Source organism: the organism of the source record quoted next, unplaced genomic scaffold (assembly GCF_019419815.1).
Source record: "Pyrus x bretschneideri cultivar Hongxiangsu unplaced genomic scaffold, Pyrus_bretschneideri_v1 Contig28, whole genome shotgun sequence".
NCBI lineage: Eukaryota > Viridiplantae > Streptophyta > Magnoliopsida > Rosales > Rosaceae > Pyrus > Pyrus x bretschneideri.
In genome coordinates, this window is record NW_025999590.1 from 796,161 (window position 1) to 821,386 (window position 25,226).

Here is a 25,226-nt window from a genome sequence, read left to right on the forward strand (position 1 = left end):
TATTTTGGAGATATATCCCATTTTTATCTTTCTCGCTCATCTTCTAAGTAATGACTTTGACGAATGAGAAAAGAGAGAAATAACATATTCACGTGACAAGAGAGTTTTTCTCGTCGTTTTCACACTGGAGCAAATGCAATTGGAAATAGGGAAAAGCAACCTTGTTCTCCATTTCTTGTTTAAGATATAAATCAAGTGAAGAATCATGTCTTTAATCTTATCTACTTAAGATGGATCCTCTCCAAATCTCATTGTTCAGTGCTCAAGAAGTAGAAAATTCAGACCACTTAAATTGAATTCGACAGTCCTTATTAACTCATTTTGTTGGCCTACTTTACACAAACTAAGGGCCTGAATTTTCTTTCTTTTTTTTGAACGATCCGAATTTTTTAGTCTTTAGATTCTTGACAGTAAGGTCTGAAGTGGATCCAAATTCAAAGAATAAAAACACTAAAATTACTATTTTTTAAGCAGGAATCAATGAGTTAGATCCGTCCCTTTCAAAATTCTAGTTTATGCCAGACAGAGTGATCTCAAGTCAAAGAAAAAAAAGATAATGTTATAGATGCCATTAGCAACATGGACAACTTTTGTTGTATGTCTAAAAGTTAAAATCTGAATTAGTAAAATATTTGAACAAAACTATACATACAAGTTCCTTGTTTTTTCTTGTATATAATCATATGATGATGGACTGATGGGTTGATAGTCCTCCACTTTTAATGTTTTGTTCTATTAAGTAGGAGAATTTTGTCAATTGCAAGCATTGTTCACACCAATTTCATGCTTTATGATACAATGTATTTGCAAACCCAAGTTCTTTATTGGTCATATACATAAATAATTTATAACTTGTGGATTTAGTAGGTGGAGGTATTGGTGGTGAGGGTGCGTGGTGGTAGCAGCGGCGGTGGCGAAAGTGCTGATGATGGTGAGTGGTGGCGGTGATAGCAACTGTGGTGGGAGTGGCAATGGTGACCACTTAAGGATGAGTTTCTTTTGTAATTGATTTTAAACTCTCGTAAAAATTTGAAAATGATAACTATTTACATGAAATTTAAGCTTGAGAAATGGAAGTCTTGAATTCCATTTTTATTTTTTTATTTTTTTTATTTTTTTAAACACATAAATTCTAAATTTTTATGTTTATGAATCCAAACATAGAGTTGATGTCAACTTATAAATTTCAAATTTTGTCCAAATTCCAAGTTTATTTCCGATGCAGCATATAATATAAGAAAAAGAGAACAAACTCTAGAACACAATAAACCCTTAAGTCTTGTCGACTCTCAGAGATAAGAATAGCCAAGAACAAAGGAATATCGTTGATTCTTACGTAATACCCTAGTTGATAGAACATAAGAGATTTAGGCTTACAGTGATTTATAGACTTTATCCACCATTCCATACATTGAACTCATCACCCACATTAATGTTATGCGTGAACCCAATTAATCCCAATACACTGCACTACATGGACTTCCTAGATAATCCTAGTACATAGAATATTATTAAAGCTAAAATTATTTTCCAATGCACTACTTGGACTTCCTCGTGCATGAATCTTATCACAATACTTCATGTAAGTGCTACTTTGTCTGCATCAATTTCCCTCATCCAAAAGGAAAGTAAGTATAAGGAGCTGCTACGGCACTCAAAAAATGTCAGCATCTACGTAGTCTTCTATGCAGATTTTCCCTAGTGTTTTTATAAAGCTAGAGTGCATAAATGATAATTATTGGGTGCTAATAACATCTCTCAAAGTATAAACCCGTCGTTTATTTCATATTATATAATTATATATAACACGTGATTGTGTTCCAGTACCATACAATACCGAAAGTTCTTTGTTCTCTGTCATTGAATCCTTCAATATGACCTTGCATATTTTGCATGCATGTAGCCCCGTCCATGCGACGACGTTTACACCTTTAAATATGCATGGATTTTAACATTGATATTGACATGGACGAAAACAAAAACATTGACATTGATATAAAAGGACATACATAATTGTATCACTAAGAGATAACGTCGTATTCCCATCTGGTTTTTTAGTCACTGAACCGGGATCGGAGGGCAAAAGGTTCCCGGTATAGTTTTACAATTCGAGTAAATTACAAAGTACACACTGTTATCTGCTTAAAATTATATATACAGTGTCCTCACAATCATCAAATGCGGTAAAAAGGTCTACTGGTCAGCCTGGAGAGTCCGAGAGATTCGCACCATCCTCCATAGTTTATTAAACGTCTCCCGCTACATGTTACTACTGCACGCAGAGAGATGAAACCCGTCAAAATGAATGGAATTAACATAACGAAAGGCGGATCGTCAACTGCTTGCAGAAACACAACTCTTACTCAAATTGCAGCACATGAAATGATCAAACAAACAAACAATCCGTATAGTTAACCAAATGTTTGGACTCGTGCCTTTCAAAGTCTTTCTCAATTGTCATAACATGCATGTATAGCGCTTTCAGCATAACGACTTTTTCTAAAATGATATGCTTGTGCTTTGAATGATATGATCTCCGCGGTGTGCAACTACCCTAATACAACAATAGTTGACAGTGACAGTCATGTAGAGGCTGTTGGGCTATGATTATATTATCAAGACAAATGATCTACCTGATACACATATATAACCGCTTAAAGTGCCATCTCTGCCTGTAATGCAGCAAGCTCATCTTCCTCACGGTTATTTCTCTGAGGAGCTGGTCGGGCTGGTTGCCTGCCTGCTTCAGGATTTACATATACTGGAGCTGCAGGAGCACTCGTGGCTGGCTGGAGAAGCTCCTCCTCCAATTCAGCTCCTTCTAGTTCTTCAAGCTCGGCCTCCAATTCATCCTGCGAGAATAAATATTGCAATTTGAACTATTGATTTTACAAAAAAAAGAAGCATTGAATCTACGAACTACTAACTTGCAAAGACAATACCTCATCGAAATCAGCTGCTGCACCGATAGGTGCTGACAGTGCATCCTGAATCTGTTTCATGCTTTCAGTTTGGTCATTGATCTCATCCATTGTTTTTTCCAAATCATCAATTTTCCTGTAGGAAAAACAGGCCAAAGGTGAGATGCGCTACACAGAACAAAAGGATATGCTTCATATGAAAGAACCTCCAAAGACATGTTCAAAACAAGCCAATATAAACGGAAAGTGAAACAAGTAATTTAAGACGTATTTACAGAATGATGCTATAGTTATGGAAATGATGGACCACGGAATCTATAACTTCTAAAGAATGAAGTTCAAGTTCAACTTACGTGGCCTTGTTCATGGCCTTCATTACAGCAGTTCCACTTCTCAATGCATCAACAGTTTCTGTTGTAGCGTTTGCACCTTCCAGCATTATCATCTAAAACCCCAACACAAAACAGGTCTTCAACAAAAACAGTCAACACATCAAACTTCATTAGAGTTTAAAACAACACAACAAGCACCTGATCGTGAATGCGCAATTGGAAATTCCCAAGCTGTTCAATTTGTTGTTCGTAAAGCCTCTTCCTTTTTAAACACTTTATCGCCGCTGTATTAAAAACAGCAACAAGGTATATGAGTTAATAATAATTACCACACAATAGGTTTCACAATCTCGCTACAAGTCTAGGTCACGCGAGTCCACTCATTTGCTTTTACAACCTACAGAATTTACTCAACAGAATCTACCCACGATCATGCTCCGCTATCATGATATGCGCGGAAAAATTCACCTAAGCAGGTAATTAGTGACTACAATTTGTTCTCCCTAGTCTTTTAACATGTCCCTCCACCGAATATGGATACACGAAAACAAAATTGTATACAACAGCCTGCCCACATTCTTAAAAGCTAATCAAAATCAACAAATATAAAAAAACTCTGTTCAAATTCAATACTTCATATCCACATACGGTATCAAATTCACAGAACATTCAAATCGTCCAACACGAAACAAAGAATAACCGAAAAAATTGAATGTAGCCCGTTCGGGTTTCTTACCATTTCGGTTTTTTGCTTGAGTGAATTGTTTAGCTTTCTCAACCTCTTGAGCTGCCTTCTTCACAAGCACTTTCTCCTTCTTCTCCAGCATCTCAAGTGTCTGCAAAATCCCAAAAACCCAACACTTATCAGTTAATTACAATCACAAAACCCAATTCATTGTCATAATTTCTGCAAAAAACAACAAAATCGAGTAATAAAAAATCCCCCCCCCCCCCCAAAAAAAATCATACATCGTTTAATTTGTGAATCGTGGGCAGGGGATTGGCCTCCTGCTTAGCTTTCCCAAACACCCGCTTGAACATTTTTGCTTCGATCGGTTCCCAGAACAAGAAAAAGCAACCAACTTTGAAAAACCCTGCTAACAAATCGAATTTTTTTGACCCATAAAGACTTGAAAATATATATTGATTCAATAAAACAACGGTCAACATATCAAAATTAAATTCATAAAAATTAAAAGTTGAAAATTAAAAGGAAAAAAATAAGACTGACAATATTGAAAACCGCGTTGAAGGGAAGAAGTTGGGTGATTTCTGATGAAGGTTGGACTGGTGAAGAGTAAAGGTAAATGACCTGAAGTGGCCAACAGGATTCTTTCCGGATTCTTTTGTAAAAATCTGTAAATTATGTTTGTTTATTATATATCGTGCGTTTAATTTTTGTTTAGTGTTTAATTTTAAATAAAAATATTAAAAATAAATTTTAATTACACGATATACAATGAATGAGCAAGATTGACGAATCACCGAAATTTTCACAAAGAAAATCCAAGAGAATCCGAATTCCGGAAATGGTAGTTAATTTTTTACTTAACGAGAAAATGAGGGAGGGAGATTTCCGTAACGGGCTGTTAGGAAGTTCGTGGTGACGGACGAATAGGATGCTTGCGTTTGTTTGTTGGACGAAGTAATGTGACCGGCGGTTTATTGGTAAATAGAGGTTATGAACCGGCACGCGAAGGCCTAGATTGAAGACTGTATTAAAAGAAACCCAAGCCCAATATACTTTGGGCCGACTGGCTAATTTAACTGTTCAAGTTTCCCAAACCCAATATGACACCGTAAAAATGATCTCTAGATTCTCTTGCACGTTGTCGTGTTTACTTAAACAGAAATCAGTATGAAAATAAATTGATAATGTTTGACTCTTTACGTATACTAAGTTCATTTCTTTTTCAATGATGATGTGTCATTATCGTTTTGTTGTATAAATGTTATAATCAGAATCGCTCACTCTTTTTATCATTATCCGTAGACTATCTCTAGAAATTTCTTTTAATTTTGAGACTGTTTAGTCATTTATATGTATTGAATAAACCAACGATTATGATACCAAGTGACATCAATTGTCAATTTGTTTGATTTATGTAGATGATTAAATTGTCTTCAATACTAAATGAATGCCTTTAAATATGATGAAATAGAGAATAAACGATTATGATTGTATTGTTTGTACCATAAATAAAATCCTCTTTAAAAATAAGAAATACATAAGTCTTTCAGTATATTGATATTTACCTATAATTGGTGGTTTCTTTTAAAAGGGACTAGCTGGTGACTTCAATCTATTCTTTTGGAGGTTGGAAGATATGCACAAGCATTTCAGCCTCCCCAACCATCATGTGATTCACAGGTGATAGAAATTGAACTCAAGACGTGTCGTGTAGAATATGCCTTGAAATTCATTCTAATCATTGGGTTACCTTGTGATGGTTATAAGCGATGGGTTTTAAATTCAAATTTTTTACTAATTTACTATGATTAACTTATTATACAGTCAAATTTTTTTTTAGCATATACACTGTTTTCAAAATCCCCACCTAAGCGCTAGATAGTTAGTCACTGCTTCGATGAATGACTAGGCGTTTGAAAATTAAGAAAGGGTGCCTAGATTTGTTGAGGCACCCACCTAAACCACTTAAGCATCTGCCTAACCCGTCTAAACCCGCATCGGTTGCAACTCAATTAGACAAAATAGAAAACTTGCATTTTGCATTTTATTGTTTTTTTAATAAATTGTAAGAGACTTGTTGAATACTTAAATGTACACACATTATATGCTTATTCCCATATGTTTTTATTATGTTCCAATACTTCATAATGTATATGTAATTCTATTTTGTAGTTTATGATAAAACTATATATATTTTAAGTATAGACACACACTTATTTACACGAAATATAATATATTTACTTAAGTCCGCCTAAACGCTAGATTCCAATCCTCCACTCAACTAACACCTAACGTTTTTTAGAACGTTGTATTAAAAATCAAATTAGTATTTTATGTATATTTTGGCAAGGAAAAAGTAAAACTCACACAAACATCATCGCGGGATCTCGTTGGCTTTACCTGTTATCTGTCAATTGTATGCAATTTAAAAACCGCAAAACAACCACCCCGTTTATCTCTCTCACCCCCTCTTCTGGCGACGCACGCCAAGATCTGAAAATCCTTTCCGTTCCTTTCTCTTCGACTTTCTACTCAAAGGTCGTTCTTATTTCGTCCTTAATCTTCTTACATTCCTCCAAAAATTTGACTTCAAGTTCTCCGATTCGCTCTGATTCAATCGCAATTTTGCTTCTTCCAATCTGATCTCGCATTTCCGAATTTTGCAGATTCGTCATGGATTTCATGAAGGTCTTCGATCAAACGGTCCGAGAAATGTCAGTTTTTGTTGCGATTTTACTCCTTTTTTTTTCGATTTATTTGATATCAATTGTAATTTAATTGACATTTTGTTTGCTTAATCTTGATGTGCAGAAAGAGGGAGGTGAATCTGAAGGTCTTGAAGGTTCCGGAGATGGAGCAGAAGGTAATTTACTGTTAATTCGGCGAAATTTTACTTTTTTCATTGGAATTTCTTATTGTGTAACAAAAATTATAGATCTGAACTCGAATTGTTGTATTCATGGCGGATTCAAACACCAAAATTTGTTATTTCGTCCTCAATAGTTATCGTAGCATTGCAGCCTTAGATTTTATCCTTGTAGATACATTTGAGCTGAAATTGTAGCTATGCCTTTGGTCTTTTAGCTTTGAGAGGTCACTGCAACAGGTTTCTAAAATTTTGAAACGCCCACGGTCGGTTGGCATTAGCTATTATCTTTAGACTCTATACTTTGAATCTAATAGCTAAACTGGCTGAACTCTGGATGATATGATCAGTGGCTATGTCCGGTTTGAATTTTCTTTTAGTTTACCGAATTTGTTTCATTGCTGTTATACGGTAGGTATTGGATGCAACAGATAGTGAACCTTGGGGTCCTCATGGCTCTGCATTGGCAGAGATTGCACAGGCCACTAAAAAATTGTGAGTTTCAACTGCAGTGAACTGTTAAGGATTTTTGTTAAAATCGTTTTTTATGGTGCCAATTTCCGGAATCTAGAAGGACCATGTACTTACACGGACTTGCTGATTCTTGTTATCTTTTAGTTCGGAATGTCAGATGGTTATGAGTGTTTTATGGACAAGACTATGTGAGACGGGAAAAGACTGGCGTCATGTTTATAAGGTAAGAATTCAGTTGGACTGTGCAAATATATGCTTATAGAGATCTACGCATAGTATATTTTGGCGTCATTGGGTCATGTGCCTTTTTATCCCTTTCATGTCTGAAACAACTTCTGCATCAGGCATTGGCTGTCATAGAATATTTGGTGTCACATGGATCTGAACGTGCTGTTGATGACATTATAGAACATACTTTCCAAATCTCAGTAAGGACTATTTCTTTCTGGCCTGAACTTTTTTTTGTGTTTATCAACTATCAAGTCGAGAATATGGTTGAATATGCTCAAAACATTCTATTTCTCTTTTGTTTTTTCCTTTTTGGTGTAGTCACTCTCAAGCTTTGAATATGTTGAGCCAAGTGGGAAAGATAATGGAATAAATGTGAGAAAGAAGGCGGAAAACATAGTGGCCCTTCTGAATAATAAAGATAAAATACAAGAAGTTAGAAACAAAGCTGCTGCAAATCGTGACAAGTAAGCTTATTTTTCAGGCGACTAGGTTTTCAAGTTTGCTTCAACTTCTCTGAAATCTTTGGATTGGATTTCATCTTATAAACTATTAGCACGTTGCCAACTTTAGGTACTTTGGACTTTCATCTACTGGGATAACGTATAAGTCAGGTTCAGCAACTTCATCCTCGTATAGTAATAACAGCTTTCAGAGTAGTGACCGCTATGGAGGTCTGGGTGGTACAGGAACTGCTGGCGATAGTTTCAGGGATAGCTATAGAGACAGACATGAAGAAGACAAGACTGAGAAGTTCAGCTCTAGTAGGTCTCACCGTGGGGCTAAAAGTGAGAATCGAGAGAGCTCTTCAAAGAAGGGCTCAACACGAAGCAGGTATTTGATTTTTACTGTTCGTGATAGGCTGCAATCCTTAAACTAACGTGCCTTTAGACTGAGAGGCTTTGGATAACACTTAAAAAGGTTCTTCTGAGACTCAGAACTGCAATACGATGGTTTCTATCACTAATAGCTAATTTTGTATGCAGCTCTCTCTCACAGATGCACACACACCCTGCCCTCTGTATACGGAGAGACTGAAGCATGTATATATTGTCCCAATAATTTTGTTGCTATGTGATCGTATTTAAATTAATTTCAGAATGCTTATCTTGCAGGAGAGGTCAGGATGATATATCATCTAGTGAGTCAAAGTCATCAAATAAATCAAATGAAGCTGATACATACAGTTCAATTCACACGCAAAGCGCAAGTATTGCTGATGACGATGACGATTTTGATCCGCGAGGGACTTCTACTACTAGTAAGTACATATGAACTCTGGTGCAGTTGGTAGTTTAGTGTAAAACTAAAAGGAAGCCCTGTGGGGAAGACATCGGCAAATGTTGTTTAGCTGCAATCAATTCCATGCCATTTGTCTTTATAATTCTATACCATTAATTGATGTACTGAAGCCATTGAGGATGCTTTTCAAGATTGTGTCATTTGTTAAACGTGTTGATCTTTTGAAGGCTGGTTGTGCCTTGGAACATAGTACAGCTTTTGTTGAGTTCTACGTTATTTGTTCAAACATATACACTTTATATGAATATCACTATACTATTGGTAGGTGTAAATTTTCCTGCTTTTTCTTCTATCATATTTATTATGCACTGACATTTAACTGAACGTGTATTATTGTATTTTCTTGTTTTTAAAATAGTATGAATGATTTATTGAATATAATTTAACATTTCAGTATGTACTATATTATTTTCAACAGAGGCTGCTGTTGCAAGCTCGAACCAAGTGGATCTATTTGGACAAAATTTGATGGATGACTTCGTAGATGTTCCAGCATCTGTTCCTGAAGAAAAGCCTGTTATGAACAGCAGTTCATCGGACGTTGATCTGTTTGCAGATGCAGATTTTGTGTCAGCAGCACCACCCCAGGCAGCATCTGGAGCATTTGCAGACTCAACTTTTGTATCCGCACCACCCAAGACAGCAACTGGAGCAAGTTCTCAAACTCAGGTCAGATATTCATATGTTTCAGTTGTGAAGTTCACCATAACTAAGAGGGTTTAAATTAAAGCACACCCCATAATTTATGCAAACTTTGAAGAAGTTTTTTGCTTAAGCATGTGAAAATGTATTAGCTGTGCGATTTTGGGAAACAAACGACTGATTTTAGGGTTATCCATTTAAGTGTTTTTTATTACTCAAAAGGGTCTGAAGTTCTTTGCTAACAAGCATCTTTTATCATTAATTTATACAGAATGGCGTTGATCTGTTTGCTTCTCAACCAACCCTATCCCCACCGGCTTCTTCAACAGTTGATCTTTTTGCCACCCCCGATCCAGTTATGCAGCCAGAAACCAAGTCTACAAATGCTGCACCAACAAACGCCAACATTGTTGATCCCTTTGCCACCGTTCCACTTAACAATTTTGATGGATCTGATATAATGGGGGCGTTCACGTCTCATTCTGATTCAGCAGCTGCAGAACCTTCCCAAAGTTCTGTCAATGATGGCAGCCACAATATTGTGGGGAAACAAGCTTTAGCAGATTCGAAGACCCCACCCAAGAAGGATTTCCAGGTGAAATCTGGCATTTGGGCCGATTCACTTAGCCGTGGACTGATTGATCTTAATATATCTGGTCGTAAGTATATCCGTCTCAACTCAAATATTTCCTTCCATAGCATAATTTATTTGTTTGTACATGAAATTAAATTTTGCTTTATTTTCAAGTTGTGAGTTGAGATTCGGAAAATTGAGATGGTCTTTTATTTAAAAATGTGACAAGTGTCTGGGTCGTGTTAGGATTAAGGTTATCTGTAATCTTGATATATATGGTCAGGAGTAATTGATTTGAGTCTAATTCATTTTCGGTAAGTGGATTGATTGGGTAAATGTTCGAGTGGGTTTCTCGTGGAAGTGACAAATATAAATCTTCGCTAGTTCTTATTTCATAAGTTTTATATACATTAGTGTGGGATACAGGGGCACATCTCTGGTTCTTTATTATTCGTGTGCTCAAATTATGCGTATTTGCACGTCAATGCATGTTTAGGTCGCTTTTGTGATTGCTCCTTTGCTTGATGTACTTGCAGCCAAGAAGGTGAATCTGGCTGACGTGGGAATTGTGGGTGGATTGACTGATGGAACCGATGAAAGAGAGAAGGACCCCCAGCTTCGTATTACATGGGAAGAGCAATGGGTTCGGGGACTGGTCTTGGAAAATCGGGGTTCCCATCTTCACAAGGAATAGGTGACGACTTCTTCTCAAGTCTCAGCAGCGGCAACCAGCAATACCAATACGGTGGATTCCAAAAGTAATTTCGTTATTTTCCGCCATTTTCATGCCTACATATTCTTTACCTGCTCGGTCAAAATATTGGTAGTTGTGTGTTTTGGTGTGCTTGGTTTGTGTTCGTACTCATCAGCGGAAAACTGATTTGAGGAATGTATTGATATGAATCGAGATGATTGCAACGCGTTTTAATATCAATTCCAGTGGATGATTGCAAACAGCTTCTCTGATTAAGTCCTCCAATCTTGTGAAACTATATGGTAGTAGTCTAGATGTTGATTTTGTCGTGAAACAAGTATATCGTAATCAGTTTGCCATGGTTACGGGAACACCCGTCTCTATTAGCTCCCCCGAATTCCCCAAGTCAATTTTCTGTTCGGCTCTGGTGTGCCGAACTCTTGTGGAATTGTTTGGTGGTTGGGTTCAGAATTTCTGTTTCAATGTTCGGTGGTATCTGTTGCGTGGTACAATTTATGGTTTGTGGTTATTTGAATTTTTTCAAAAACAGCTTTTTAAAAAAGTTAGGATCTTAATTATATTCAGTAAATGAAAAAGTAACGTGTTATATTTTTTTCTTTCCAAAATTATGGATAAAAAATAGCAGAATGCAAAAACACTTTTTTGAAAAGTGTTTTTATTTTATTTTATTTTATTGGAGGCAAGCCATCAATACAAATTAATGAAAATTTCATATTAATAATTCTAACCCCATCTTTTTGTTTTGTGCTTTTAGCACTATAATTTATCAAATACTTACCTAATTTTTTTCATAGTTGTTTATTTTCACGTCACAGCAAGTAGTTTTGAAAAAGCCGAACAGTTTTTTTCTTCCAATTTTTGGAATCCGGATCTTTTTTATGAGGATATATTCGTTATTGTACATCATGAGGTTAAAATTTATTTTAAATATTTTATTTAAAATTAAATATAAATAGTATCTGACAAAAACTGTTCACACGATGTACAATGAACAACACCATTTACAGAACCCTCACCAAATGGATCCGGGGATGATCCTGTTGGCAATTCTTGTATTCCTGTTCAGAACGTGAACTGCCGAACATCCTGACAGTTACACACAGGGAGAATTGCACTTGCAAGACTTTCTAAGTTTCTGTAAACAATCCAGTGCTTTCCTGTATAAGCACTTGTACGTGCAACATTAGGCAAGTGCTTTAATTTAGGTCCTAAATAAGCAATTGCTACCAAACATGCCTTAATCTTAATTGTCTCCTCCCTTAGTTTTACATTCCTTCATCTAATCTACTTTAGCTTCTAAACAAGCAATTCCTACCAAACATGCCTTAGTCATAATTGTCTCTACGCCCTTAGTTTTACATTCCTTTATCAATCGATTTAGATGTCAGGGCATTGTGTGTGGAGTGTAACTGGAGCACAAGACGATACATCACATATCATTATATATTAGAATGAATTTTTTTTTTTTCCCGAGTATCCCTCCAATTATATAATGACATATAGCAGCTGGAAATTATTAGATTGTATTTTTATTTATTTTACATAAAGGGTTGAAGAGGACAACATCATAAACGTTTTTGTTTTATGGGTTTCTAGTAGTACTGCACGTCCATCATCTTCCCCCTTAACATGGCTTCTGCTTTCCTCACCTGCTTCACTGGTCCGATGATGAACACCTGCATTCCGGGGAGAAAAAAAAATAGACACCACAAACTTCGATCAATTTTTTGGGTCTACTTCGAACAACTATTCTAAATCATGTAGATTCGATGGACTGACCTTATCCGGCGGACCCTTATCGCTTCCCATGAAAATTTCAGCACTGTAAAATAATAACATAAAAATATAATGTAGGAGGCAAGAAAGAGATCAGCGGAACACAGATGGAGAAGGAGAAACACACAAAGATAGAGAGAAGATTGTACTTGCAAGACTCTTTTATTGACAAGATGGAAGATCCTCTTCTCCCGATGACACGGCCCATCTTTCCCGGAGGAACATCAAGAACTGAAAGGATTTCTTCCTCTGGAGCATTGCCCTCCACTTTAAGGTTATCTGTTAGGAGAAATAACATCCGAATTAACATCCAATTATATGTACACTGTATAGGCAAACTATGGAGGGATTCTTATCTGTCAAAAATTAACATAACGAACACTGATTGATGGACGACATGCACATAATTTTTAGTGGCAGAATTAATTGGATTTGAATAATGCAAACTAGCCTCATACGTAAAGCTTTAAGCTTGTATATAACTCAGCATTTTCGATAACCTAGGTTATATGCAGAACGTTTCACCTAGTTTTGTAGTCTTTAAGTAATAGTTGTGTGGCATACATATTGAAGAAGATTCAAGACCTGGAATAGGGGGGAGAGATGGCCAGTCTGCAAAATTATTATCGCTGATGCAAAAACAGCGGCAGTAGAGCGCACCACGAACTGCAAGTGACCATAATGACTGTTGATTCAATTTCTCCATCATCTTGTAATAGATATACAGAAGAAAGCGGACATCATCTGCAGCTGCGCGGACCATCTGTTCAGATAAAGGTCTGTAGGTCCAAAAGTTGGGATCCTGTACGTATATTAAATAAATGTCATTGACAGAAGACCCTTTTCAAAACGATGTGTAAAGAATTTATGAATCAACATCAAACTATGCAAATTTAAGTTATATGGCCAATGCTCTTTTGTTGATAATCTAAGTGTAAACCACTTCAGAGTGATTCAAAACCTTTTTCATCAGGCTGTAATCTCATAATCATTTTCCCCGTCTACCATCACACCGACTTAACCTTCAATGTATTTTATATGGAAAATCAAGACAGGGAGAAAAAGATAATAAAAGAACTCAAGAACAATTGTTATGATGTTGTAACGAACCTGTCTAAGGAGGAAACGAACTTCTTCCTTCTCAAGATAAGATATTCCTGCAATCAAACTCTAAAATGAAAACTGAAGCCATACTGGGAAGATCTAAACCTAACAATCCAATTCATCATGTCCCCAGTATCTAATTTTGTCATCCAGAAAACTTTTGGAATGTAATCAGATAACATTAAATACGTGGGTCCAGTACTTGAAGAATGATCTTTTAAATAGATTATTCTTATGATTAATTTAAACTCTTGGAAGACAAAAGCATCGGTTATTTTCATCAAATCAATGTAAATCCGAAAGGATATGGAAATATGATAACAAACAGAAACTTCAACGGATACCACGAAATATATAATGTAATACCACAATAGCGTGGATCAGCAAGGAGGCCAACGAATGATATATAATCATCTAGCAATTTTTTCCGTCCTTCTTGCTCCTCTATCAGCGAATAAGCAATCTGAATGCCAAAAATAATATTATTATTCTATCTACCATCATGCCTAACAAGAAAATATAGATAGCGAGAGAGCTCCAATTTCTGACAACTGATAAAAGGATAAACCACATGTTTATAAAAGTTCAAGATCGACTAGGCACAGAAGTAAAAGTCAATGAAGCACCACTATCAGGCCAACCCTCATAAAAAGTTGTTTCTAGGTATTATCAAGGATTCAAGGCCACCTAAGCAGGCCACATATCAGAAACGGTTAAATTCAAACGAGAACACACAAAAAGTAGAGATGTATTTCTAAGTGATGTCAATGTCATTCTAAGCCAGCCCACCATGGACAGGTCCTGAAACTCAACATTTCGATTTAGTCCCCATAGATTAAACTTCTCTCCATCTAAGGACAGAGGGTGGAGGATGGATAAGGATTCTTTTTATGTTAGATTTGACATAAAAAAATACGTCGAAATTTCTAACAAGTGATAAAGGATGCTCACCTGGGTATCTACAACATTGTTCAACTTGATGCCAAACTGAAAGTACAGGGCCTGAAAAAATAAAACAAAATTCAATAACGGCAACAAAATGTAAGGTACAAGCTGGGATGAAAATAAAACGGATCAGATACCTCACTATCTCGTTTGCAATCATGAATGACTTTGGTGATATAGGAAGACTCAAGTGCAGGCTTACAGGCATTGATCAGCATCACCCCTCCCTGAATGGCATCAACCAGATATATAGCATCTGGAAATGCAAGCTGGCAGAAACAAAGCACTTCCAGTTTATTAAAAAAGCAGAAAATTACAAACAAGAGACTGCCTTTATATATTCAGATAAACAAAAAATACAGGCAAATGCAAGAAATCTAATCAGAAAGCAAAATGACAACCAATTTGGGAAGTGACGAACTGTTTCTCTTAGTATTTTATTGACTTACTTTTTGTAGTAGGCTATTAACAATCTATGGGCCTGTTTGGGACTGCTTTTGATGGCGTTAAAAACACTTGAAAGCGCTTCACAGTCATATAAGCGTATTCTGGAGAAGCACCTGCTATGTGCTCTTCCAGATAACTTCCAAATGTTTTTCCAGGAAGCACTTGGATTTTTAATAATTTTGCACTTGTATTTTTAATAATTTCAACTTACTTCTAATAAAAGCACTTCTAATGTAAACGTCTAGAAGCAAAAGTGGTTCCTACAGAAGCAGTTCCAAATGGGCCCTATATATATGCCCTTGCTTAGATTAGACAAACATCTAATAAATGAGACAGGTTGGACACAAATTTGAAGCTGAACAAATATCCACAAAATACAGAAACAATACTAATTACACAGACCTGCATGATACAGAGAGTTCCATGGCGACAGAGGTCAACTCCCTCGCAATCGAAACCAATGACAAATGGCCTTTCAGCTGAGGGCTGCAAGAACTCAGCAGGCAGCTGAGATGCATGAGTGACTATACGAATAGGAGCCAATGGCAACTGGGTTTCATGATTTAGGGGTTTCTCACCTGCAATCCACCCAAAAAACAGCTAGTTTCACATAAAATTAAACAAAAAGAAACCAAATTTAGTTCAAATTCATAAACCCCAATTCACAACTATTTAGGGCGACACAGATACGCCAATCAATCATCCAAAGATTCAACATTTTGCAGGTAATTTTTCTTTCCCGCATTTTCCCGGCAACCAAACAGACCAAAAGCAATAGAAACACAAAATTGAAATTAAAAATTGAGAAAGGGTAATTGGGGGATTGGATTGGATTGGAGAAGACAGACCTGGGCCAGGCGAGAGAGGAAGGTGAGTCTGTAAAGGAGGAGGTACAGAGGCCATGCGATCGGACCATCCACGCCAATCTTTAATTTTGCCTCCAAACCAACGAACCCTGATTGTCTCCCGCTTCACCAAATTATGTTTACGCCCCCCATTTCATTTTCTTTTACGTTTTTCTTCTGCGGAAATGGAGAGCCGACATCCATTTTGGTAAACCCGACCCGTTCTCTTTTGATAAAAAATGGAACTTTATCAAAAGCTCCGACTTTGGTTACTCAACGAAAAATCATATTTTTACATTAAAAAGTCAATCCTAATATTATTCATTTTACCCTTTATTTTATCCTTATCGTTAAAACTCAAAGTTTTCAAGTTATTTTCATTAGTTTTCCTTAATAAAAAACCCTTTTAAGTATACATTTCGATGTTGTAATTTACTTTTATGTCTTTTCCGATCTTAAAAACCAAACGAGGGCTAAACAAAACTCTTACGTGTACCCGATCTCACGGGCGTACTTATTGTTGAGCATGTATGAATATATTTAAGTAGTATCTCTCTTATTTATAAGTGAACATTTCTTAAATCTGATTCTCGTAGGATTTGAGTTTGATGTCAAAGTGCATGTCTTGTTCACCTTACCTTTCAGCCACCTTTGTAAATTTGTACATAAATCACCGATTAATCTATCTATTTTCACCTTCGCCTCATTGTGAAGTTTTGAAAATTAAGGTGAGACTTTCCGTTGAGATTCTTAAGTGTAGAACCCCATTTGACAATTTTATGGGCCTCACTATATATTTTTCACATATTTTTTTAGTTTTCGGCTTAAATATTCTACTAGATATACATTTATTGCTTAATAAACCATAAAATTGCTTTCAATTTCTTTAAAAAGTTTTTGCAAAAATAAAAAATTTGCATTTTTGTAAAAAAACATGGGTGTTACCGGTCGCGAAGCACGTAAAACGAGGCGAACTCAGCTCACGCAAAGTGAGGCAAACCATGGCTTACAAAACAAGACGGGCTCCGTTCATAGAAAACGGGATGTTGCTTTTGGCACTCAAATAGTATCTGATAAAAATTGTCCGCACGATGTTTTTATAATTTTACAACGTGAATTTAAGAAAATGCCCTTTGAGGCAAAAATATTGACTTTTGTTGACCGCTGTGTCGTGTTGCGTAAGGCTCTTTTCCTTGGTGTATCTTTGTAGAACTCATCACTACGAGCGTGTGGGTGTAAGCGAAATTGAATTTGGAGCTAAAACGAAGATTTTACAGAATTCGAAACATTTGGGCATTATAATAATTTTACGTCTCAGAAGATATTTTTGTGTGTGTATTGTTTTGTGAGCCGTATGGCCCACACCTCATTTCTCCTTCTTCTCCGTGTCATTCCCTCCCTCAATCTCTCCGACTCTCTCGAACCCTCTATCTCTCTCATTTTTCTGCCATTTTCGTGCCTTGTCCCCCTCACCCCAGCTCTCATCTCTTTCTCTGTACATCCAAAACCACCACCACCACAAACCACTTTATCACTCTGGCAAACATCACTCTCAAGCAACCCTCATCCTAAATTCGTGACTGAGACAAGACCACTATCTCTCCCTCTCATCACAGTATCCCTTATATCTCTCAGTAAATCACCATCGAGACATCACCACCACCACACAACACATTCATCCTACTGGCGAACCCAAATCATCACACCACTAGATTTACCATCATCTCACCCCTATGAACCTAACCCCAAGTTTGGGTTACTGGAATTGTGCCTTAGAGCTCAAATAGAGCTCTGTTTTAGAATTGAATTTCCGACAAGTTTCCATGAATCCTGACTAAGGTAAGCGTTAGGACCTTTCTTTCCCTTACCTTTCTTATTGCTAGTGAATGATCTCAAGGTTTGGATGCATTTTGATAGGGTTAGAAGCTGTGAGACGAAGGGATGACTTCCCTAAAATTTTGGGAAACCCAAGATCCGTGGCCATCTAACCTTCTTCATATCCATTTTTCTGCTAACGCCGATGTTGACTCAACCCCCAATAGGTATAGTCTTATTCTCTACATTTCTAATTTCAAAATGGCTTTTGAATCATCAAATTTGATTAAGTATCGAACTAGAAATTAGCTCTTAAAGTTGGGAAGAAAATCTGAAATTTCTGGCTTCGCGAGGATGGCGAGTAGGCCTGTACTTGCGAGCGCGTGGGCTGTGCGTGGTGCTGTAGTAATCGACGCTTGGAGCACACGTGCCTCCGTCGGAAGTACTATGCGGCATCGGCAAACAATGACTTTTCCGGCAACCCATCTCGACACGTACGGTGGCACATGGCCTCCTAGGCCGCCGCCCGTGGCGGAGCGTGGGGAAAACCCAAGGTCCCTCCTTAGTTTTTTAACGTGCCGAATCCAAATCCGCTATCTGTTTTTCCAAACTCTATAGTTTTAGCAGAGTTGTATTAAATGGTCTCTATTTGTGTTTAGGTGCGTCGGTGGGAAGTGACACCCTTTTCCCTGGTTCGAGTTGCTCCCTTGCAATGGAATACTATGAGTGAACCCCTTCTTAACTTGCATGTTTTTATAAAATATTAGGCTTGCTTTCACAAAGAACATGATTTCATGATTTTATGTTTTATGCATTATTTATGATTTATCAAGTTTACGTTTTACGAAAGGTTATGAATTATTGGATTTTCGTATATGAAATTCTATGGATTTACGAATATGAATTATCATGGATTTATGAGATCAGGCTTTGAGCTTTTGAGCTCCGGATTTGATATGATATTTTTGAGATACGCTTTCAATGCTTATCTAGTGGCTTATCATGCAGCACATACACACAACCAAGTATGCAGACGTCTATGGCCATAAGACACAGTTGATGAGATTTATGACATACTCCCAGCTTCACTAGCCCGTGGCTAGTGTCGGTGCGTTATGTATATATATATATATGTATATGTATGTATGTATGTATGTATATTTCTTCTCTGGCGTCGTATAGCTTCACCTTCAGGCAGTGTCATATAGATTCAGCTTCGGGTGATGGTTATGCCTTCGAGCCACTATAATACCCCTAGTTGAGTACATCATTGATGAGATTTATGGATTGGCCTTCGGGCAACGATGACACACCCCGACTGAGGCCAGGGCGTGCTGGCCGTCACGCGAAGGTGATGTAACCATGTGCACAGTGCGGAAGCTAATAAAATAGTAACATAAAAGTACGAATAATTAAAAACTAGCATACATAAGGTAGAAGTAGTAAGTGCTAGCGTAAGTGAGACGTTAAGTTCAGAGCCAAAACGCCTAAAGCAATCCAAAAGGAATAGATGCGACAATAATACACCCGAAGGTGGCCCTACGCTGGTGATCGTCTGTCAGAAATGCCGGGAAAGCCCTCTGGGAAACCACCAAACTTGCTAGCTAGCTAGAACCTGGAGGGGCGCAAAACAAAAGCGTGAGTGGGCAAAAACAAAGCTTTTCAAAAACCATTTCAAAACAAGATTCTAACCCCTCGCCGTAAAACCTGTATACTTCCCAGAAAATAAACATATGTACGTATATATAGATATGCCAATCATGCTCAAGAATATGCCATGTCTGAACCTCAAAATGAAATGCAAGTGCTCAGGTATAAATCACATCAATAACATGTAATCTGGCAGCCGGAGTCACCTAACGTGACCTGTACGGCTGCATCTAGAGCTCAGATCTCAATCACAATAACTAAACCTGCCCACGAGTCGGAACCACCTAAAGTGGTCTGTACGACAGGCCTGGGTGTAATACATATAAACGCTCTAGTGCTACGATCACGTGAAGGCTGTGCGAATAATCGCGGGTCACCTACAAGTCGGAACCACCTAAAGTGGTCTGTACAACAGGACTGTGCACCTAACTTGGATCCAAGCTGAGCGTGTGGTGCGGGAGGTGAACAACACGTGAAGGACTGTGCCCTACTCTGGGCGGGAGCACTAACACCGGGGGTGCAGGTTATGAGCTCTCTAAGTATCTTGAATCATCATTTAAAAGTAAACATGAATACACTTACCTGACACTTACCTGTGCATCCACAACACCAAATATGCATATGTATATAAATATATATGCCCAATAATGCAACCAATAATGCATAAATGACGATAACATAATGCATGACATATAACTAATAAACATTTAATTCAATTTCTGGGATAAATATAAGTATATAGGTATATACGGAAAACCAAAAGCCCACTCACTGATAAGTGGAAGGGTCGTAGCCCCCCTGCCTCGAGTGACCACGCTCGTCCTCGGGATATGTTTCACCTATATGCGAAATAACTATAAAAACGTTAATTTTAAAACACATAACCAAACTTTCGAAATAACTTCTCATACATTGCTTAAATGGGGTGTATGAATACACCAACGTGATCTACTCAACCTCACGAACAACCACAAATTTTTAGAAAAATTTTTCACCGCCGCACGCGCCCCCACGCACCGGCCACGCGCAGGCACGTGCCTGGCACACTGACGGCGTCAACTGACGCCGTTAGGAATATTCCGTTAATTCTAACGGATTCCGTCAATGGCGTCAGGAATATTCCGTCAAACTTGACAGAATATTCCGTCTCCTTCCCCGACGAACCTCTGGCGACGTCGCCGGCGCCGGAAAACTGGAAAATCTTTAAACTTCGATATCTCTGTCGTTTCTCAACCAAATTCCACGATTTAGGTACCAAATTGAAGCTTAGAACTAGAAGAACATAACCATACAACTTTTAAGGGCTAAAAACCACGAATTCTCACCTGAAAAAAATGAACCAACTCCGGCCAACTTCGAAACCAACGATCCCGACGTCCAATTCCCTCAAACGAACTACTCCGAGCCTCCTTGGAACCTTACCAAGCTATCTACAAGTTTCATTTTCCCTAAAACGTGAGAAATCACGTGTGCATGAATAGTACCCCAAATCGGACATTGTGAAATCGACGTGAAAACGTTGGAGTTCTTACCTGAAAATGGTATGGTTGGACTCGTACGAGTCTCACGAGCTCGAATATGTACTTAGTTCCTTCGATCTGTGGAGGTTTAGTGTGCTTGTGTGTGTGTCCGTACGTTTTCAAAGAAAAAGGGAAGGAATGGGGAAGGGAACTGGGCATGGGATAGGGGGTACAGGGTAGGGAAAATGTGTAGGTGTAGGTTAGTGTGTGTGTGGCTCACAACAAGCCAACAAAAACCCAATACAACCACAACACGAAAAGAGAACGCACTAGGGGCAATATTGTCTTTTCACACGTACGTTAAAATGTTTCTGGGACGGGCTGTCACAAACGATATCACCACTATTGAGCATTGTTTTACACGTAAATGTTTTATGAATGTTTTCATGGCATGTTAAAGTTTTCAGAAAACCTACTATGTAGTACTCTATATGTGTTTTCAAACCAGGGGGTTAGTATGTTCATAAAGAAAATTGTTTTCTTATTATTAGTATTATTATTATAAACTTTGGTCCACTCACCATTTGTTTTGCGCCCCCTTAGGAGAGAATCGAGGAACACAATCCTGGCGTCAGGACACTTCCGCATAGGTATCTTCAAGTCTTCTCAGTGTAGGACCAATTCCTTTGTTCATACCTTTCTATAATAATTCTTTCTCATTATTCTTGATTAGTTTTATTCTCTGAACACGGTTTTGTATTGGTGTATCTCTTTCTAATTACATATTTTATTTGCATGCATGTTAAGATGGATTTGTCAACCTCGGGTGTCGGCCAGCACGTGCCTATCCTGGTATTTGGGGATATCAGGATTGGGGCATGTCAAACAAGAGCAGAGACATGTGAAGGGACATAAAGAGTGTCAAACCAAACACTCAAGGTGGTGTTTCCTAGGCTCTTCAATGCTGAGCGAGTCGCTTGATACATGTTCTACCATGAAACTTTGCAACTAGACCTAAGCAAATGTCACTTCCTTTTCGCGTGTCAATTAAAAGACAAAGGAGTAGCCAACAAGACATGTCTACGAGTTTGATTCATTTAATGATATAAAAGTGAAGTATTCAATAAGCCAGGACTTTTTGGGGCTCACTGAGGGCCTATATAAGAGTGATGAGTAGCTCTTATAAGCAGTTAGACACTCAAGAAAACAGAAACATTATACTTTTATACAGCACTTCTTGCAGTCCATATTAAATATGTATTGAGCATTACAGTGGATATAGCCCATTTTTTAGGATGAACTACTTAAATCTTGTTGTCTATTACTTAAAGCTTTTTATTCTGAGCCCACCAACGGTTGACTGTACTAGTCTTTGTACCTTATATTTTTAAGCGTAAGCATTCATGTCATTACTCGCTAAATGAGGACCATTGCATGTTATGTAATCTAACGGTTCAAAAGAATATATAAAACTGTCTGTCAAAATCATTATTTCTTGATCCTATCTTTATATACATATACGAACAAAAGAAAAAGCAAAAAAAAAGTGTGATGTATATAATTTGTATGGATCGAAATTGATGGTGACGTGTTTTTGTGTTGTGATCGTTTATCCACGACGACTCCATTTTATCTCATAAAGTTGTGTGTGTGTGTGTGTGTGTGTGGGGCATGACAACACCAGATTTTACCGAATCAAGCTTTATGTGTGTCTGCTTGCCAACCTGTTCGCCATTTAGACCGACTTCGAATCCTCTGTGCCAGATATTAGTTCCTAAAAAGTGCCCACCACTAAAGTTTCGACACGTGTCCAAGCACATAACCATCCAACCTAACGGCGTTGACTTAAACAAAAAATTAAAAAAAAAAAAAAACTATTAAAACAGGAAACCGAAAAGAACCAAAAACTCCAGACGCATCGACGGCCACAACCCCGTCAACCACTCGACTCCGCCGCTGGCAACTTTCCCTGATGTTGTATTGTTTGAAAGAGTTAAGTGAACATGTTGTATTCCGGCGGCTGAAGTAGTCGGGGTGGGTGGAGAGGTATCCTGGGTTTTTTGGTATTTTACTTTTTTTTAATTTTACTTTAACACTGTTGGATTAAAGAGTTAAGTGAACATGTGTCAAAATATTAGAGGTGGATATTTTTTTGGTACTAGTATCCCGTACAGAGGATTTGAAGCCACTTAGATCCCACAACAGAAGAAAATGATACGTGGCAGCTACACGTCGGATCAAAAAGTACAAAATTGACTCAACTCTAATTTACCTTGTTTTGCTTATTTTAAATGAGTGTATTTTTGTTCACTATTATTTAGTGTAGTGTATGCTCACCACTCTATTTATCACCGTTAGATGAGTTTGAATTTTGAGATTTGTGCTTATCCACTACACGAAATCTCGAAATTCAAACTTATCTAACAGTGATAAATAGGGTGATGAACATACACTACACTAAATGATGATGAGGAAAAATATTCCCTATTTTAAATATCATCAAGTACTCTATTGCAAATTACTTTAAAAAAGGTGTATGTTTGCTCACCGTTTTAAAGTGGTAATGAGCATGTTAATTACTATTGAATTAGTTTAAATTTTTGAGTTTTGTGTAGTAAATCGATTACATCAAACATATTTAACAGTAATAAATAAAATGACAGCATCCTCTTACTTTAGAGGGGTGAACAAAAATATTTTCGACCGAAAATGCTTATTTATATCATTATTTTGTTATATACTAAAAAAAGTGTATTACAAATTCTCCCCTTCCATGTTATTACTTGTATAATGAAAATGAATATTAATACAAATGCTTACAAATTGTTAAAAGAGATTGAGATTTTAAATTTATATTGTGAATGTAAAGGATTTGTAGCTCAAGTTGTTCGTACTATTTATTTTACCCATGAGACAAAATTAAGGAATAATACTCAAAATTAAATAAATTTAGGCTTTCAAAGACCAAAAGATCAGTCTTTGAGAAGAGAAATTAAGGGGTGTATTCAATGATTTTGAGGAATACTGGATTTATGAATCCATAAGTTTTGATGGAATTTAATTCATTTCTAGAGATGCTAGGTATACTTTGAGTGAACTTCCTCAAATTTCGAGGAGATATGAGAGCTAAGAATGCTTAGACCATCTCCAATCCTTAGAATAAAACCTAAAATTTTTAGCTTAGAAAATTTAGGTTTTAACTCAAAATCAGTTTTTCTGCTCCAACCTTTTTGGCCTAAAATTTTTAGCCCGAGGTTATTATTAAAGAATAAAATTGGGCTAATTAAAAAAAAAAAATTATGTACACCATCCTAATTTAATTTTATGAACATTTTAACATAAAAAAAAAAAAATTAGATTCCGATAAATATTGAAAAATCACTAAATTTGGTTGAATTTTGAGTTAAATAAAATTTTTAATTATTTTAGCCGTTATATTTAAATTTGAGCTGTTAGATCTTTTTTTATATCATTGGATTTAATCATATTAGATATCAGCAGTTGGATTCAATGAAATTATAAATATAAAACAAAAAATATATATAAATCTGGATCATTGGTCCATTTGAATTGTGACTGTTGTATCAGAAAAAAAAAAAGCTGTTGGACTCATTGTTGTGGCATACAAGATAGGGACATGCCCACGTGGGTGGGGTCTGGCTGGTGTTGGACTATTGCTAACTAGTGCGTACCAGCGCATCCAAGCGTGGGTCTTGGGTAACTGGGCTTCACATCTCGTTTTTCACTCTCACATGTGGACTCCACCACTAACCTTGACCTAAAATTTGGCCTAAATCTGGCCTTTTTTTTTTTTTTTTTTTTTCATTTTAAGACATAACCCCATTTTAGAACAAGGGTTGGAATGAAATGAGGGGAATAGAAGAAAAAAATTTAGAACTTACTCCAAGGGTTGGAGTTGGTCTCAAAATACACTACAAAGTCTCTCTATTTGTTTCATAGGTCCTAACTTTTTAAAATCCCTTAAAATCAATTGTTAATTGAATACATGCAAAATATTAGAAACTCCTTTAAAATCCTACTTGAATGTTTATGAATTCTTTTTAAAAATTAAATCTTTTAAAATTCCAATTAAATACTCTCCTAAATAAAATGAAAAAAAAGAATAAATTATAAAAAACTACATCAACTATTGGGTCAACTACAGTTTCATACCTCATCTTTAAAACATTTCAATGTCATACATTGTCTTCGAACTTGTTGCAATGTCATACCTTTCGTTAGTTTGTCTGTCAATTCCTCAGTTAAATGCTGACGTAACTTGAGACGGGACCCAATTTTTATTAAAAAATTAATTAACTATTAAAAAAAATTAAAATACAATTATCTAAATATTTTTATAAAACTAATGTGGGACCCACCCACCTTCTTCCTATCCTAACCCGTCCCCCCCAACCCTTCTCCACCGTGACTCTCCTTCG

At 36.9% G+C, this 25,226-nt stretch overlaps 3 protein-coding genes and 1 long non-coding RNA gene across 11 annotated transcripts; 2 read left to right on the plus strand and 2 right to left on the minus strand.

Moving 5' to 3' along the window:
• Positions 1 to 1,966: 1,966 nt before the first annotated feature.
• Positions 1,967 to 4,635, minus strand: LOC103929641 (vacuolar protein sorting-associated protein 32 homolog 2). Of its 4 annotated transcripts, none has more exons than XM_009338863.3 (8): positions 4,485 to 4,635; positions 4,223 to 4,350; positions 3,990 to 4,089; positions 3,452 to 3,537; positions 3,275 to 3,366; positions 2,943 to 3,057; positions 2,634 to 2,852; positions 1,967 to 2,272 (listed from the first exon to the last, which is right to left on the minus strand). In XM_009338863.3, the coding sequence occupies exons 2-7, from the start codon at positions 4,292 to 4,294 to the stop codon at positions 2,655 to 2,657; spliced, it is 663 nt and encodes a 220-aa protein (XP_009337138.2). In that variant the 5' UTR covers positions 4,295 to 4,350; positions 4,485 to 4,635; the 3' UTR covers positions 1,967 to 2,272; positions 2,634 to 2,654. The 4 variants fall into 4 exon arrangements, with proteins under 4 accessions (XP_009337138.2, XP_009337137.2, XP_009337139.2 ...); XM_009338862.2 differs by having other exon boundaries at positions 4,223 to 4,347; positions 4,485 to 4,634; XM_009338864.3 differs by lacking the exon at positions 4,485 to 4,635 and having other exon boundaries at positions 1,967 to 2,269; positions 4,223 to 4,467.
• A 1,810-nt stretch (positions 4,636 to 6,445) lies between these two features.
• On the plus strand, positions 6,446 to 10,986 carry LOC103929642 (clathrin interactor EPSIN 1). Its single transcript, XM_048588479.1, is given in 13 exon segments — positions 6,446 to 6,485; positions 6,611 to 6,658; positions 6,756 to 6,807; positions 7,226 to 7,305; positions 7,429 to 7,507; positions 7,629 to 7,712; positions 7,834 to 7,979; positions 8,086 to 8,346; positions 8,628 to 8,773; positions 9,233 to 9,483; positions 9,728 to 10,115; positions 10,567 to 10,632; positions 10,635 to 10,986. Coding segments are annotated over 12 exon segments (1,752 nt in total). The 5' UTR covers positions 6,446 to 6,485; positions 6,611 to 6,617; the 3' UTR covers positions 10,793 to 10,986.
• A 1,169-nt stretch (positions 10,987 to 12,155) lies between these two features.
• Positions 12,156 to 16,027, minus strand: LOC103929643. 2 transcript variants are annotated; one of them, XM_009338867.3, is made up of 10 exons: positions 15,866 to 16,027; positions 15,420 to 15,595; positions 14,708 to 14,839; positions 14,577 to 14,627; positions 13,992 to 14,088; positions 13,632 to 13,678; positions 13,107 to 13,323; positions 12,671 to 12,800; positions 12,525 to 12,567; positions 12,156 to 12,421 (listed from the first exon to the last, which is right to left on the minus strand). In XM_009338867.3, the coding sequence occupies exons 1-10, from the start codon at positions 15,918 to 15,920 to the stop codon at positions 12,338 to 12,340; spliced, it is 1,032 nt and encodes a 343-aa protein (XP_009337142.2). In that variant the 5' UTR covers positions 15,921 to 16,027; the 3' UTR covers positions 12,156 to 12,337. The 2 variants fall into 2 exon arrangements, with proteins under 2 accessions (XP_009337142.2, XP_048444549.1); XM_048588592.1 differs by having other exon boundaries at positions 13,086 to 13,323.
• A 1,193-nt stretch (positions 16,028 to 17,220) lies between these two features.
• On the plus strand, positions 17,221 to 22,275 carry LOC125479202. 4 transcript variants are annotated; one of them, XR_007259880.1, is made up of 4 exons: positions 17,221 to 17,701; positions 17,780 to 17,904; positions 18,043 to 18,231; positions 18,337 to 18,982. It is a non-coding gene; the product is annotated as an uncharacterized LOC125479202 (long non-coding RNA). The 4 variants fall into 4 exon arrangements; XR_007259881.1 differs by lacking the exons at positions 18,043 to 18,231; positions 18,337 to 18,982 and adding an exon at positions 21,391 to 22,275; XR_007259879.1 differs by having other exon boundaries at positions 18,043 to 18,982.
• Positions 22,276 to 25,226: the final 2,951 nt, after the last annotated feature.